At 38.7% G+C, this 17,162-nt stretch overlaps 1 protein-coding gene across 11 annotated transcripts; it reads right to left on the bottom strand.

Annotated features, from left to right (window-relative positions):
• Window positions 1-1,755: 1,755 nt before the first annotated feature.
• pla2g12a (phospholipase A2, group XIIA) lies at window positions 1,756-17,061 on the bottom strand. Of its 11 annotated transcripts, none has more exons than XM_078412332.1 (7): window positions 16,944-17,044; window positions 14,189-14,282; window positions 13,318-13,484; window positions 11,593-12,169; window positions 9,514-9,590; window positions 6,165-6,330; window positions 1,756-2,938 (listed from the first exon to the last, which is right to left on the bottom strand). In XM_078412332.1, exons 4-7 carry the CDS (start codon window positions 11,789-11,791, stop codon window positions 2,820-2,822), a joined length of 561 nt encoding a protein of 186 aa, XP_078268458.1. In that variant the 5' UTR covers window positions 11,792-12,169; window positions 13,318-13,484; window positions 14,189-14,282; window positions 16,944-17,044; the 3' UTR covers window positions 1,756-2,819. The 11 variants fall into 11 exon arrangements, with proteins under 11 accessions (XP_078268458.1, XP_078268465.1, XP_078268468.1 ...); XM_078412339.1 differs by having other exon boundaries at window positions 11,593-11,803; XM_078412342.1 differs by having other exon boundaries at window positions 11,593-11,747.
• Between the last annotated feature and the right edge of the window lie 101 nt (window positions 17,062-17,162).

Below are 17,162 nucleotides of genomic sequence, written 5' to 3'. Positions count from 1 at the left end.
GTATATAGGGTGGTGAAGAAACTTTTGGCACATTGGCCTTCATCATTCAAATGTTGGGATAGTTTGTTTTAGTTTTGCAAGATGTTGGTGAGGCCACACTTGGAAAATTGCACTCAGTTTTGATCACCCCGCTATAGGAAAGAGCTGGAAAGAGTGCAGAGAAGTTTTACGAGGATGTTGCCAGGACTCAAGTCTGCGCTATTAGGAGGTTGGACAGGCTAGGACTTTATTCCTTGAAATGCAGGGAGCTCAGGGGAGATATTATAGAGGGGTATAAAATTGTGAGAGGAATGAACAGGGAAATAACTGCAGTCTTTTTCCTTGGGTTGGGGAATCAAGAAATAGAGGGCGTAGATTTAAGGTGAGAGGGAAAATATTAATAGGAACCTGAGGGACAGCTTTTTCATACATGGTGGTGGGTGTACAGAACGAGCTGACAAAGTAGCTGAGGCCAGTACAATAACAACATTCAGAAGACATTTGGATTTTAGAGATTTAAAGGGATATGGGCCAAATGCCTCTTCATCCTCATTACTGAGATCTACGATTCCCAGCTGTTTTAATAGGGCATCAATAATATCATTGCCCAAGGAGAGTAAGGTGACATGGCTCAATGACAAGTGACCGGTGCCACTAATGTCCGTGGTGATGAAGTGCTTTGACAGTTTGGTTATGGCGCATATCAACTCCTACCTTAGCAAGAACCTGGACCCACTACAATTTGCCTACCACCACAACAGATCTATGGGGGATGCAATCTCACTGGCTCTCCACTCTGCACTGGACCACTTGGACAATAAAAACACATATGTCAGGTCGTTGTTCATAGATACAGCTCAGCATTCAACACCATTGTCCCCTCCAAACATTACCAATCTCAAGGAACTGGATATATGCACATCCTTTTGCAACTTAATCCTTAACTTCCTCATCAATAGAATACAATCGGCATGAATTGGCAACAACACTTCCTCCTCAAAAACCATCAGCACAGTGGCACCTCAAGAATACATTCAGTCCCCTGCTCTACTCACTCTATACCCATAACTGTGCAGCCAGGCACAGTTCCAACTTTATCTTTAAATTCTCTGATGACATGACCATTATTGGACGAATTCCGAATAATGATGAGTCATTATTATTCCAATAGTTGGAAAGGGTGCAAAAGAGAGTCACATATTACCTGGGCTTGTGTTATAGGGAGAGATTGGATAGACTAAGACTTTTTTATTTGGAACGTAGGAGACTAAGGGATCACCTCATTGAGGTGTACAAGATCATGAGGGGCATGGATAAAGTGAATGCAGTCTTTTTCACAGGGTAGAGGCATAACCTAAAATGAATGGAGAGATTTAAGTGGAAACTCGGGGCAACTTCACTCAAGGGGTTTGTCTGTGTCTGGAATGAGCAATCAGAGGAAGCTAAAGAAGCGATACAATTATAGCTTTTAAAAGACATTGGATAGATATATGGGTAGGAATAAAGAGATATGGGCCAACTGTAGACATATGGAACAAGCCCCTATGCCAGTTTGGTCAGTAAGGAAAATGGGGGCCAAAAGGCCTGTTTCCATGTCTTGATGAGTATGGGAATTCTTCACAAATTCATTACAACCCTGCACATATTAAATTCTGTAAATGTTTCCTTTGATATATATTTTTGATTACATTTTATTGCTCAGTTCCATTTTATACCTCATGATGAAGACTGGTGAACATTGTAATTTCTCCCGATTGACAACATTCATGTCACAAGTTAGCATCCCACTATTTAATAATATGGGTTCTAACCAATACAATCAATGAAAAAATAATCAGTTCAACTATTTTAAACATTTGTGGTGAGCAAGCCTAAACCTCAGCTCAGTATCTTGTTCTAAAGATGCTGCCTGATGTTACATGTTCCAATTTTCAGCGCTCACAGAAATAAGCAGCTTATGTCAGTAGTAGGCTTGGTAACCTGGGTCTATTTACACAATGCAAGTCATATTTATTTCAGATTAAGTTAATCTTGATTTAAGTTCCATTTAAAATAAATTAAATTCAATATATTTACAATTTCTACAATTGATTAAAAAAACTGCCAAAGCCCAGATTTAGTCTCAATTAGTCATGTGGAAAAGTTATTCAATAACCTACCAATAGATGGCGTACAAGACTGGTTCTTAATTCAGATTTTGGACTTTTCTCCTCTTCATATGTGGAAGTGGGAGAATAAAATAAACATTAAATGTTTAAATGGGTCCATCTCAGAAGATTAAATTCAGTGCAAGAGCAGGAAACTACAATATGCTGGGCACTAGTGTTAAAATATACATCTGGTATACCAACATGTATACCACGGTACGGTAGCACAGCGGTAGAGTTGCTGCTTTACAGCGAATGCAGCGCCGGAGACACAGGTTCGATCCTGACTACGGGTGCTGCACTGTAAGGAGTTTGTACGTTCTCCCCGTGACCTGCGTGGGTTTTCTCCGAGATCTTCGGTTTCCTCCCACACTCCAAAGACGTACAGGTATGTAGGTTAATTGGCTGGGTAAATGTAAAAATTGTCCCTAGTGGGTGTAGGATAGTGTTAATGTACGGGGATCACTGGGCGGCACGGACTTGGAGGGCCGAAAAGGCCTGTTTCCGGCTGTAGATATATGATATATGATATGATGTAAATAATTCAAATTTTAAATTATGTAAACATTTTTGTTACACAATGGAATGTTATTATATATCTGACACAATTAAAAAAATCCTGAGAAAACAATATTTCAGATCAATTGAGCAGTTGGTTCTTATTTAAAACATTTGTTTTTTTCAATCTTCACATCAAAGATCGATTTTTTCTTCATAAGCACACATGCACGAGGCCCTCTGACTGTCTAGGTAGGGTTTGCATCCCAAATGCATGATTGCATTGAAAAGCAGTTCTACAGCATTCTCACAAGCTATGCAAAAAGAGAAAAACAAAATTAGGTTTGTTTCTTTGAAAAAAATGACTGGTATTATTAAATGAGCAACCATCAATACATTTTGAATTTTTACTTTCATTATATAGATGAAGATTTAAATAATTATTTCTAGTTACTGTATTGAGTTTTCATGTTGACAATATAGCTTTCAATTAGATTATTTTTCTTTTTAAAAAAATGGATATCTGCTGTGCTGGAAGTATACTAGCACAATTTTGCAACTCATTAGAAGAAGAACATGATACTTAGAATTTGCCTTAGAGTTTCTCGAGCCTACTTGACAAGATCATGACTAACTTGGTCTTTTCTGCCTGATCTCTCGAGCAGTTGATTTCCTCGGGTTTAAAAAACCTTTCAAAAATCTGGAGTAGACAAGCTAATGGATCTAAAGACAGACAAGTCTCCTGGACCTGTACTCTAGGTCTTAAAAGAAGTGGCTGCAGAGATACTGGATGTGTTGTTTGAAATCCACCAAAATTCCCTGGGTTCTGGTTAAAGTCCCAGAGCATTGGAAGCCCCCTACAAATGAAAGGCCACTATTCAGGAGTAGAGACAGAAAGCAAGAAACAATAATAAACCATATATTTATTAGGAAAATGCTGAATTCAATTATTAAAGGAGATAGTAGCATGGCATTTAGAAAGTCATCAGACAAGCAACATCATTTTAAGAAAGAGAAATTGATGAATATTTTCAAGTTCTCAGAGGATGTATCAAACAGGGTAGATAAGGACAACCAATGGAAGGACACTGTATAAGTATAAGGATAATGTAGTATAGAAGTCGGAAAGTTTTATTGCAATTTTATAGTCTTCTAATAAGACTGCATACAGTTTTGATGTCTTTATTTCAGGCTTGCATTGGAGAAAGTTCATTAGGCTGATTCATAGATGAAGAGGTTGGTGTATGAATGATTGATTCTACATTCATTAGAAATTAGAAGAGTGAGAGGTGACCTGAAGGAAATATAAAACTGAAGTTGGTGCTGAGAGGATATTGCGATATCTCAAATAGGCTCAGAAGAAGGGGTCACCCAATTCAGATCGTGATTAGGAGGAATTTCTACCCCAAACAGTTATGGTGGAGATGATGAATATATGAAAAGAGTAGAAAAAGATTTTAGTACCCAAAAAAATCTTATCCTCAAGATTCCTCTCAATGGCCCAAATTTCCTGGATTATCCCTATTTCCCTTTTTAAACTAAGGTACACATTGGCTATCTCCAGTACCTCGCCCAAGGCAGATGCAGAAAGACTGCCTAACTTTTACAGACCATTATAAAAGGCTAACATTTTATTTATTTTAACTATTTACTATACTCATATCATGATTTTGTGTTTCTAATGCGTTCAGGACACTGGAACGCATTCGTTTTACATAATTTAAATAAAACGTTGCTTTTCTTTTTTAACCAAAGTGGACAACTTTCCCCTCATAATATTCCATCTTTTTTGCTTATTTACATGACCTATCTACACCCCTCTGTTGACTATTTGTGTCTGAAAACTTATTTTTAGATCCATCTATGTATCATCAGCAAATTTGAATACGTTACACTTCCTTCATTCAAGTCATTAATATACATTGCACTGAGCCGAGAACCAGCACCAATCCTGTGAATAAATGGCTCCCAGCACAGGGAATAATATCAATAAGACACAAAATGCTGGAGTAAATATATGTGTGTCAAACATGAAAGATAGCTGGTCTGCATAAAATGGAATTGGATTCTGCAATGGCACAGCTAGCAGAAATGTTGTCACACAGCTCTCGAAATACAGGTTAAATCCTGCCCATGGGCACTGTCTATGTGGAGTTTGCACATTCTCCCAATGATCACGTGGGTATCCTCTAGGTATGTTAATCAGCCGTTGTAAATTGCATCCTGGTGTGTAGAATTTTTTTTAATGGGATTAGTATTGGATTGATGGAAATGGGTATTGATGGTTAGCATGGACTCAGTGGGTTGAAAGCTCTGTTTTCGGACTGTATGTCTCTATAAATGCACGATTGGACGTGCCCAGTCAAATTTCAAGAGTGTGAATTGACATACAAACTATCATGATCAGGTTTACTCTGGGGAAAATAAAACAATCAATTTTCAATGGCATAATGTCACTCAAAAATTGCAATTTTGTAGTTTCTGAGACCCTAAATGCTCTTGTGGTCACACTTAACAAGGTCACTATTAAAAGATGAGCACTGTGTTTGTGTTTTGATACCTTAAACATAACCCCAACTATTTGCTATTTGTGAGACTCTGCCATGAGCAAATTGGCTGGCTGGTTTAAGTTCCATAAACCTTGACACAGCTTTACAGTCCAGCGGCAAATATTCTCTTAGGGTGGTCATTTGTCTAAGGCAAGAAGTGGCTTTAGCATCAACAGTGACTGTTCTTGCACTGCACTTGGACCCCATTCTTTCAATGACTTCTACAGCCCCTTTGATCACTCTCTCTCCATCCTTAATGATTCTTTAACCTGCCTCAACCTCAACACTGTCTTCACAAAGGCATTAACAGAAGAAACCATCATAGTGGATGTCTTAGTTGGCTGGAAAAGTCTACTGTGACAATAATGTGCAGATTAAAACCCACTTTAAGCATTGGATTGAGTTTATTTTTTCAAAATAAGAGCTTTAACCTTTGGCATGAATGTAAAAAGCTCAAAGCTTATCAAGGGGATTCATTCAACCTAGTAAGTGATCATTTGAGACTGATATCAGGAAATCTTTCTTCACATTTACAGTGGTGTGTACTTTAATTTCTCTGATGAGGCAGCAGAGCCCAAAACAATGGAGTAAATTAATGACACCAACTAGGGTATGTTAGAATCACCCAAAATGAATGGTTAGATAGATAATGATGAGTCAAGTTGCTTTCTTACTCATATCTATTTTATGATATACTAAACATATTAGCATTCAATATTTTCCAATGAACCAGGAGTGCCATTGTTCTAGATCTTGGTTATCAGTTTTCATGTTGGTATAGTATGAATATGTAGTGAGTTCATGTTAAGACAGATTGTTATTCCCATTGAATGGGGGCAAGGAAGAGACAAATCATTATTCCATAAAATCTGGGTTATTGCTCTGATGTACTGTATCTTGTGGTTATTAATCCTCATGGACAATGTCAATGCTTCATTAGCAATAATGTTTCAGCTGAATGTAATAAACAACATGTGTTACCTACACTTACCCTGTACAGTTCCATCCATTCCTAATGTTTTTTGTACATTTTTGCAAATGACGGAAAGGCAGTACTGAAACATTTCATCACAGTCCTGTTTAGTATTACCACAAGTATCATAACAACGATCATGTTGATTGCAGCACTTTGTCATGGAAGGAATTCCTACATCTAACTATTCAGAAAAATATACATAAATATTAGAAATGCAAATTCTTCAAGAATTGGGTTTTAATCTCATGATAAAACTTGCATTTAGCATTTGGGACAACACTAAAAGTTAGCAGCTCTTGGAGCTGGTGTTTTGCGGCTTTTGAAAACCATTCAAATTGCTTATTGGTTACCAGCATAGGTCACTATCAGTTACTGTGGGCAAATTTAGATTCAACTTTTTGTTTTGATTTATTCAACTGACACATTTTAAAAGTAGGTTCCCACCTTCATATTGGGACTGTCTAGGGAAGTGCACCTCCAAGAGGTTTGTTACTTGATGCCTTCTGGGAAGACTGACAAGAAAAGGGACATACACAATGACTGATAGGACCCTAGGGAGAATGGAACAGTGGTCCGGTCATATACAAGGATTTCTGAAAGTGGCAACACAGGCTGATAAGATGGCTGGGAAGACATTCAGGATACTTATCTTCATGAGCCACAGCTGAGGAAACAAGCAGGAAGGTATGGTATGATGTTATAAAACACTGATTAAGCCACTGCTGCGATAGAGTGTGCAGTTCTGGACATCACACTATTGGAATGACACAATTGCACTGGAAAGGATGCAAAGGTGATCCATCTGGATTTTGCTTGGGATGAAACATTTCAGTCATGAAGAGAGACTTTATCGGTTGGGGTTTCCTTGGAGCAGTGGAGGCTGAGGTGAGACCTGACTAAGGTATACAAATAATGAGTGGCATTAATAGCATAAATAATACATTTTCCCCCCACAACAGAGGTGTTTAAATCCAAAGGACATACATTTATGCCAAGAGATTAGAAGGGTTGAGGGCATTTAAGAAGTGTTTTTTTCACCCAGAAAAAAAATCTGAAATGTAGTGATGGATAAATGTGGGTGGAGTGGATGAGACAGAAGACTCTCATAAGATTTACAAATCTAATTGAGCACACAAATAACCAGGGATTGTAGGCTATGGGCCATTTGCTGGAAAATAACATTAATATGGATTGGTATTTGATGGCCAGCATGGACGTGTGCACCAAATAATCTGTACAGTCATGGAACTATAACAAATAAATTGGACTGAATACCAAAACTAAAACACTTTGAGTGGGAAGGCCAAACATAAGTATTCTATCTTCAAAAGAGCAAGAATGTACAAATTTATCTCAATGCAAGAACTACAAAACTAGTTGGACAATCAGAGAAAGGGCAGACATGTCTATGTAAATTGTATTGAATCCTGGTGACACAACTGAGAGAGTAATAATTAATATTAATGTAACGCCAATAGCAGAAGAAATCCTAACCCTTCATCATCCTTGTGTTATGTATGTGTTAGTAATTAACTAGATTATTGAAAAAATAAATGGAAGCCTTGATCATGATTGCAAGAACCCATTCTGAATGATAAAAAGTAAAAGGATCATAAGAAGGGCTGAAGATAATTAATAAAGAGAGATATGTGGTAATTTTCCTCCCTTCCCTTCCTTACTAGAGCTGCTTGGTAGAGTCTAGTTCCATGGGAGCCAGCAATCATGCAGTATGTCCCTCAAGTGGCAATTCTTCATGAGTGAGCCCTGCCACAGTTATTCAATCGTAGGGAAGTTACAGATGAGTCCAACCTCAAATCATATTCTCTCCCTTTTCATGGAAATACAGTACACCAAAAGCAACGAAAGTTGATCTTATACCAGAAGTTATAGATTCAAATGTATCAAAGCCAATAACATGAACAAATCTGGGTTTCTCCAATATTTATTGTCCGAGATAATACATTTGAAACAGGGGGGCATTAAGAAAACTTGTTATAATGATTCAGTTGAGGACATGCTTTACTGGCATCCTTTATTAGAGTGCCCCCTTAATTCTTCATCCACAGGTTATCTGCAATACAATGTTTTTCTCTTTTTCCTCTCTATGTTAGGGATTGAGTGTATGGGACAAGTAGGCACTGTTTGGTCTCAGCTAAACGGTTTTGCAACCAACCTCTCCTTTCCCAATTCTCTTTTGTTTATTGTGGGTGAAGAGATTGCCTTGAAAATTTGATCAACTTCTTAACAATAACTTACATTTATAAAGCATCTTTAACAATCAGAAATAAACTGAGATGTATTTCATGGGAGAAAAATGAGTCAATTGGGATTTTGGAGAGTTATCTACAAAAAACTATAAATGTACATTTAAGGTGATTTCTGGAACATCAGGGAAATGGCAAGAAAATAGATTTATTCCGTGCATACCAAGGAGGACTAAGATAACTAAAAACATTACACTGCCAAGTGAAGAATAAGGTGTGCTGGGGGCTATATCCTTAACTGAATCATTATAGCAAGTTGTCTTAATGGCCTCCTCCCTAAAAAGTCCTATCTTGGGCAATAAACATTGGAAAAACCCAGATTTATTTATCAGCTGGAGCTTATGGGCAACAGTGTATGAAATCAGACTGGAGAAGGCTGGTGCGAAGTAATGGAATTTATAGATAAGCATGGAGTTTTAAGCAGTATGCAACCATGGAGGAAGCACAGCTAAGTCACAACACTGATGAAACTGACGTAAGTGATAGTCTTTGTGGGTTGTTTGCAACATGTGCAATAAGGCAAGATTTGACTTGAGAAAGGCAGCAAATAAGAAAAATTTGATAAAGATGATGTGTTGGCCTGAGATAAAGAGCCATATTCATTGAGTCACTATTAAAAATGCAAAACCATTTTTAGCAGTCCAATCTGGTGATTGGCAACTCAGAAGTTTATATTATAATAGATGGGAAAAAACGAGAAAATCTTAAATTACTTTTACTCCAGTTATCTCAAAATGAAAAGATAAATGTGATTGTATTTCCCTTCCTGTAAATTATGTGGTGCAGATTCTCCGCATTTAGTATATGTAATAAATCACGATTGCTAGTAATATTGAGGAACGAAGGCTAGGGATATAAATGAAAATTGTAACCTTGACTTGTGATAAAATTAAATATCATATTGATGTTTATATTTTAATACAAAAGGGATAAAACTGTATAAAAATACTGTTTATGCAATTTTGCAAGAAGCCTTTCTGTTATGGGCATAATTAAGGTCTGTTCCATAAGTTTATACTTTTTATTTATGAAACTACTGTAGCAATACATGCAATATTACTGAGCTTAAATGAAATTGGTATGAATACAATATTCCTTACATGAACTCCAAACACAGGAGAGCCACATCCATTGGGCGGTGGAGGTTTATAAGCATAACGAGCAACTGGCTTGGATCCTGGAAAAGATGTTTATAATGATCAAAGCATTGCCTGGCCTTATCAATAATACTAATGGCATTAGTTGGACAAAATATAAAAAGGTTAAGGAAGGAAAAATATCACCCAAATGGCCGTCCACTGTGATTTTATGATTTGTATTACATATTCACACTCGCAATTAAAGACCGGGTTATATCATTTATGTTACATTATACAGGAAGTACTGTACAAGATATGCAGATTACGCAATGTAGAAGGCCCACCTCTAATAAAACTTAATAAAGAGCAACAAATGTCACCAAATCCAAATTCACTTAGATCAGCATAAAAGATAAAGGATTTTTATTAATTTAGAATGGTATGCATCATTAAAAAACAAATCAGACCCAACCATTTCAAAATTCTCTGTAAATAGTGTCCCCGTTTTGGTTAAGACTTTCGTAAATTCGCTGGATGGAGTGTACTGCGCTGTGTTTATCATGGTCACCAGTTCAGAATTAGCTACCTTCTGCCATGACACTGCATAATGACCACAATAATCATGGTCTAGGGAAGAGAGTGGTCAACCACAGGTTCCTGCTATTAATTGGCTCCCAGAATCTTCCTACCATAAAGGTTGCCCTTGTTAACCAGGTGCAAACAATTTCCTGCTCAGTTTTGTTACATTGCAAGGATAAGTAATCTGTTGACAGACACAAGGAACTGCAGATGCTGGTTTACTAAAAAAAAAACACAGTGCTGGAGCAATTCAGTGGGTCAGGCAGCATCTTTGGAGAACATGGATAAGTGACTTTTCGGGTCATGACCATTCTTCAGACTGATTGTGGTGGGGACGGGGAAGCTGGAAAAAAGGTAGAGCTGGGACAAATCCTGGCAAGTGATATGGATATGGGTGAGGGGGTTTAGATTGGCAGATGGGTGGAATAAGTGATAAAGGCTGGAGATAAAAACACCAAAAGGGTATGAAGGAACTGCAGATGCTGGTTTAAACCAAAGATAGACTCAAAGAGCTGGAGTAAGTCAGCGGGACAGGCAGCATCTCTGGAGAGAAGGAATGGATGACGTTTCGGGACGAGACCCTTCTTCGGACTTCTTCACCCATTCCTTCTCTCCAGAGGTGCTACCTGGCCCGCTGAGTTACTCCAGCATTTTTTGTTTATCTTAAGACCAAAAGAGTGTCAGATAAGAAGACACAAAGAGTGAAATATAAAGCTGGAGGGAGGGATATAGATGCAAGGGGACAGAGGGGAGAATAAAGGGGAAATGGTGGGCGGGATAGTGGGAGAAATGGGTACGCACTAAGGAGGAACACAGGAAACAGAAGGGAGAAAAAGAGGGGTGTTATCTAAAATTGGTGAATTCAATGTTCATACCATATGTTGGGTTGTGAGCAGAATATGAGGTGCTGTTCCTTCAGTTTGCATGCGGCCTCACTCTGGCAACGGAGGAGGCCCAAGAATGAAAGGTTGTGCGTGAATGAGATGCGGAGTTAAAATAGTTGGTAACCGGGAGATCCAGTAGGCCCAAGCAGATCGAATGCAAGTATTCGATGAAACAATCGCCTCGTCTATACTTGGTCTCGCCGATGTAAAGGTGGCCACATCGGTTGCACCGAATGTAGTAGATCAGGTTCAGTAGAGGTGAATGTGAACTTCTGTGCAGCTCTGGAGGAGTTGCTGCGGTCCCTGGATGGATGCGAGGGAGGAGATGTACGGACAGGGGTTACATCTCCTGAGGTTGCAGGGCAAAATACCTGGGAAGAGGGCAGTTTAACATTCACTAACTCAAGTCATGAAACATGACTAACTAGATAACATCGCAAGCATGTACACATATTCAATAAATTGTTCCAACAGTATAAAGAATATAGGAGACAGGAGTATAAAAATATATTTCAAGATGAATTTAGATTAAGAAATTTTACACGTGATTACCATGCCATTTAATCCATGTTTTAATTTTTTTTAACTACTTATGCATTTACTGAATAAAAAAATAATTACTGAACATTTTACTCACCATCACTGCATTTGTACTTGCAGAGCCCATCCTCTCCACCAAGTAAATCCAGTGCTGCATTTAGATACGTATCGATCTTATGAATTCCATTCCGAATTGTTTTCAGTTTTCCTCGCCAATCTTTGAAGTCTGCATCTTCTGAATGGCACCCACAGCTCCACAAAGTAATTCCCACAAACACACCGATCAGCAACTGCATGCTCAAAATATTCTATGGAATAATTTTTCACTTTCGCTATTCAGCTATGATGCAAAAATCTTTCTGCTGCGTTTCTCTTTACGGATCAATATAAACTATTTTTATTGCACTTGAAGAGAGGTCCAAATCAAAAGCATTTGTTGGCACTACATACCAAAAAAGAAATGAGTGGCTGGGTAAACTGGCTCACTCTGACTTCCGTTAAGCTATTAAACTTTTGACTCTAACTTAAATATGAGAACATTGGTGGCATATTTCTATTGGTTTGATAACTGCTTCAGTGCTGTTAAAGGGTACAAACATCATTGCCGGTCACATAGATGAGAACAGCAAGTCAACCTGGATGGAAAGGTCACATGTGCCCCATAACCTTGTGAACTAGAAATGAAAAAAAACAAATCTGTGTAAGTGTAACAAAAAAGTGTACAAAATATATTCTTGTAAATTAATAATACTCCACATGGATCGAATATAGAGTTTATATAGCTACAACCATATTTGCCCTTTGGTTTTTTTTTACATGACCACTACAGTTCAAAGTAAAACGTTAAATGCTATCCTTTCTTCGATAAGGTATAACCTTTACAGCAATTATAGATAATCTTATAAACATACAGCAATGATATATGTAGACATGTTAACTACATGGTTTTGGACTGAACAGTGTTACTCCCCTCTCAAATATCTAGAAATGTCTAGCAATGTCCATATAGCCAGACATCAGAGGTCTCATGATTCATAGTTAGTTATCCAGCCCCACCTAACATAATATGAAAATGTACAATTATATATTTAAAAGTTCAAGAATACCACAACTCGTGATTCCACTCCATCCTAGTCTACCCCCTGTTCAAGTACGGAGTTATCAAATAGTAAAATAATAAACATTCCCATTTCCACTGGTCTACTTTGCATTCCCTTTTGTTTCTCTATTCCTAGGCACACCCACAATTATTGTATAACTAAATTTATAGGCCTTGCTGAACCTTGTACCCTCCGACATTATTGTTCATAACTATTTTTTTGACACAACTCTTTATCCTCTGAAGAGACACTCAATTGGGAACCACCTCAGAATTTAAAAATGTTAAAAATGTGTTAAAGACAACACAAATCCAACTTATAGAGTAATAGCATCATAGTGCATAATAACAAAATGTTGTGGGGACACAAGGAACTGCAGATGTTGGAATCTTGTATGGAACACAAAGCGCTGGAGTTCTCTTTGCCCAAATCCTGGTGTGCATCCATTTGTCCCACTCCTTCGCACCCCCCCCCCCCCCCCCTCCCTCCCCATCCGCCCCCAAACCTCCACCTCCATCCATCTATATACCTCTCTCTAGCTTTACAATTCTCTTCTCTGGCAGCCTTTGTACTCTTGTCTCCTTTTCATTTCTAGCTTTTATCCACCCATCTGCCAAACAAAACCCCCTCGCATGAGTCTATCTATCACTTGCTTTGCCCGCCCCCACCTCTTTCTAGCTTTTCCCTCCCCTACTACAATCAGCCTGAAGAAGGATTCTTACCCAGCACGTCGCCTATCCATGCCCTCCATCGATGCTTCCTGATCTGCTGAGTTACTGCAGCACTGTGTGTACTAAACAAAATGCTATGAGATTACCTGTCTCCACTATGCCCTCAGGCAGATTGGTTCAGATTCTCTTGTCCTCTTGATTTAAAAAAATGTACGGATCTGTGGAAAACGTCCGGGAGTGGTGGGTTAAAGACCAAAGCACATAACCCATACTGACATTTGTGTAATACCGAGTACTGTACTATTAGAATCACCATATTTCAGAAAGTTTAAATATTAAACCAGACATATACAGTATATTCATTTCAGATGTACAACATTCTAAAAGAAAAGGGATGGATCCCCGATTAATGTTTTGCCTTCACCCAGTATCAATTTATTCTTACTCGTTTGGTGTTTTGTGGGATGATGCTGTCGTATTTCCTACAATAGTGAATATACAGTAATTAAAATGTACTTCATCGACTTTTGGGGCGTCGGAGATTATGAAGAGGCCCATATAAAATAAAAGTTATTGTTTTAACCCAAATCTCCACCACGTTTACAACATTACATAATGATTAATTTGAAGGCAGGGGGGATATGATCCCCGTTTCTAATAAATACAAACATCCAATATTTAGGATTGCATGCGAACTCAACAGTTGGCAATCTGGCATCCCCGTGATCAATGTAAACATTGCTCCTCCTCTCGTTGCTGAAGAACGATTTCCGAGAAACATTAAGGTTTAAAATATATCATGTGTGCGAGATTGCCAAGCAATTGAGTCAGCACTTCAAAATACAGTGGGCACGAAGCAGAATGGAGTGAATGCAGATTTTTGTCCCCAGGCTCTGCGGGAGAGGTCTAGCCAGATTTTTACCTGCATTTCCTGAACATGACATCTTGTGTTGACGTGGCCGGCAATGATGTCCGTGTACAACCACGAGTCTCACCCTTACCCTGTACACCGCCCCCTGTTCCGGATGACAAGAACACACACGCTGCGTCTCAATAAATTTCATTGCTCCTTTTGGGAAGGGTCATTCTGTCCTTATTCCAAAGGTGCCGGCCAATTTACCATTGCAGCAAACCGATTCACAAGACAAAGGTGATTTAAAAAAACCCAGACTATGCTAGTTATACCTCAGCATTTTATATTGTTATTTCTGATTTCCAGCATCAGCAATTTTATCCACTCCATATTTTGTGGGGAATTCGGTAAATACTTTAAGCCAATGATGAAGCAAGGTCTGTTCTGATAAAAAATCAGTCCAACATTAGAAATAGGACAAAGTATGCCATCCATTCCCTCAAGTCTTACTCCACCATTCATCAAGATGGTCGCTCGTCTTCTGTGCAAGAAAATTATGCTATCTCCATATGCCTGTACTTTCCTGAGCATAGAAACATACCTACGAGCTAGCACCGTGATTCAATCTATCCATTCCAGTTTTGAATTAACTCATGATTTATCCAAGAGCTCTCAATTGATGAAATCTCTACTAATTTCAGTTCTAAACAGCTGACAGTAATTCTGAGACTTTGATTCCTGGTGCTAGACCTGTGTCCAGATCGTCAAGCCAGGTACAAATTATGTAAATTACAACCATCAATGCAGATCTAGTAGGTTCCCTTCTACTGGCATTCGGTTAACAAGTCAGTAGTTCCTCATTTTCTCTTTACCTCCTTTCTTAAATAGTGAGTCACATTGCATCACTTCAATTCACAGGAATAATTCCAAAATCAATCGAATTTTGTAAGATGATAACCAGAGCATTCACTATCTCGATATCAAACTCTTTCAAAGCTCGCAGATGTTTCTTTCTCGTCCACCATACTCTGTCAGCTTTTCTTTAAGTCAATTTCTTAATCTACATCTGCAGAGTTCTAATATTTTCCCAATCCTCAGCCCTATTTTTGTCAACTCTGTAATTTATTTATTTGATTTAATGCTATATTTGATTCCTCCTGCCAGCCATGCGTGATTCACTATTTTAAAGTTTTTATTCTTAAAGGATTTTGTTTTACAAACTATGTATTATTACTTTAAATGCTATCTATTGCTGTCCACCGACAAACCTTTCAAAGCCATTTCCCGATCAACCATAGTTACTCTCCCAGTCTGTTTCCTTTGTTATAATTTAAGAGTATAATTTTAGATTAAACTGCATAATTTTTAATCAATGGAAAATTTTATCATATGCCACTTGTTTCTATTGATCCCCTTACAACAAAATTATCAACTAATCCCTTCTCAATGAGCAAGGGTGGTGGGTAAATTTACCGTGTTGAATGTATGTATAAGCCTCCGACAATGTCGGATGGAGTTTTGTAAGGATCATGTTTTGTATATATTTATTTCTCGAATAACGTATATTTTGAAATTTAAAAAAAGACAGATTACATTTCAAGTAGACACAAGTAAGTCAGCAGGTCAGACAGCATCTCTGGAGAAAAGGAATAGGTGACGTTTCGGATCAAGACTCTTCTTCAGACTTTCAAGACTTGAAGAAGGGTCCAAATCCATAATGCTGTCATTCTATTTACCTCAACAGATGTTGTCTCTTCCACTCAAATCCCTTCAGCAGTTTGTATCTATCTCAAGTAGCTACATACATTTGTTAAGCTGATTCTGACTCTTCAACAAAGTCACGAGCAAAATGGCTTGTTATCTTGGAATTATAATAAGGTAGATGAGAAGGGGGAGTTTCCATATTAAAGTTACCCTCCCACTTCTCATCTACCCTGCTTCCCTTTCCTGTGCACTCGCTTCCACTCACCCCTCCCCATCACCCAGTTCCCTTTCCCTCCTCCATCCACATTTCTCCCACTCCTCTCTACTGCCACCCCCTTCCTTCCACCCACCCCACTTCATCCCTCCAACTGGTCCTCCATTTCACTCCCCATCTTCCTTCTTTATCAGCTTTCACATCTGCACCCTTTTGGCTCCACCACCACCACCCTTGATTACTATCTCCACCCATCAGCCAAACAGCCCTCCTCACATGTATCCAGCTGTCACTTGCCATCCCCTGGCCCCCACACTGCTACCAGGTTTCTCCCCTCTACTCCATCAGTTTGGAAAGATCCCAGCCTGAATTGTCATCTTCCCATTCCCTTCCACGGATGCTGCCTGACCCATTGAATTCCTCCAGCACTTTGTGTTTTGCTCAAGATTCAAGCATCTTCTATTTCCATGGGGTATAAATCGTGGCATTTAACAAAATTAGATGTGCTCATCTATTCTATGAGAATCAGAATTAAATAGCCTCCCCATATTTTTGGGGAGTTTTTCCCCTAAATGAATTTTTCATTTCGCTGCACATTTGTGTGTATGTGACAAATAAATGACTATTGACTATTCCCAATGCTGGAACAACTCAGCGGGTCAGGCAGCATTTCTGGAGAATGTCAGTAAGTGACATTTTGGGTCGGGACACTTCTTCAGACTGATTGTAGGGAGCTTTATGTTTAGAACCTTAGCCCTTATACCTATGTATAGGTTTATGATGTTTCCACTGACTTCTCTGGCTTCCTTCATTTGCTTTTCTTTAATTAATTCTTCCCGCCTGTCTCTTGTCCTGCCTACGACTCGCTTTCTTTAGCGCACAAGTTTGCACCCTCGGACTCTTTACCTCTGTTAAATTGTTGGGGTTTTCTTTCTCTCTCTCTCTCTCTGACGACAGCAGTGGCGGAGACCGCACAGCGTCGCCACCGTCAAATGGCCGGCGCGATTCTACTTCAAAAATAAACTACAGTCATGGCTGACCGCCGGTCCTTCATCTAAGGGCCGCTAGTTGATGACATCGAAAGCCACTTTTGCGGTTGCATGAGACGTTTTTAAGACCCATTCT

This window comes from Rhinoraja longicauda, chromosome 15 (genome assembly GCF_053455715.1).
Source record: "Rhinoraja longicauda isolate Sanriku21f chromosome 15, sRhiLon1.1, whole genome shotgun sequence".
In the NCBI taxonomy this organism is placed as follows: domain Eukaryota; kingdom Metazoa; phylum Chordata; class Chondrichthyes; order Rajiformes; family Arhynchobatidae; genus Rhinoraja; species Rhinoraja longicauda.
Note: the sequence above shows the minus strand (reverse complement) of the source record. Positions and strands in the feature narration are given on the sequence as shown.

Excerpts from the sequence above, each read along its gene's own strand:
- pla2g12a (XM_078412335.1), bottom strand. The coding sequence starts at position 11,791 with ATGCAGTTGCTGATCGGTGTGTTTGTGGGAATTACTTTGTGGAGCTGT. Across the intron at positions 6,331-9,513 it reads CTCCTGTGTTTGGAGTTCAT|TTAGATGTAGGAATTCCTTC; the intron begins GTAAGGAATATT and ends TTTTCTGAATAG. Across the intron at positions 2,939-6,164 it reads AATGGATGGAACTGTACAGG|CTTGTGAGAATGCTGTAGAA; the intron begins GTAAGTGTAGGT and ends CTTTTTGCATAG.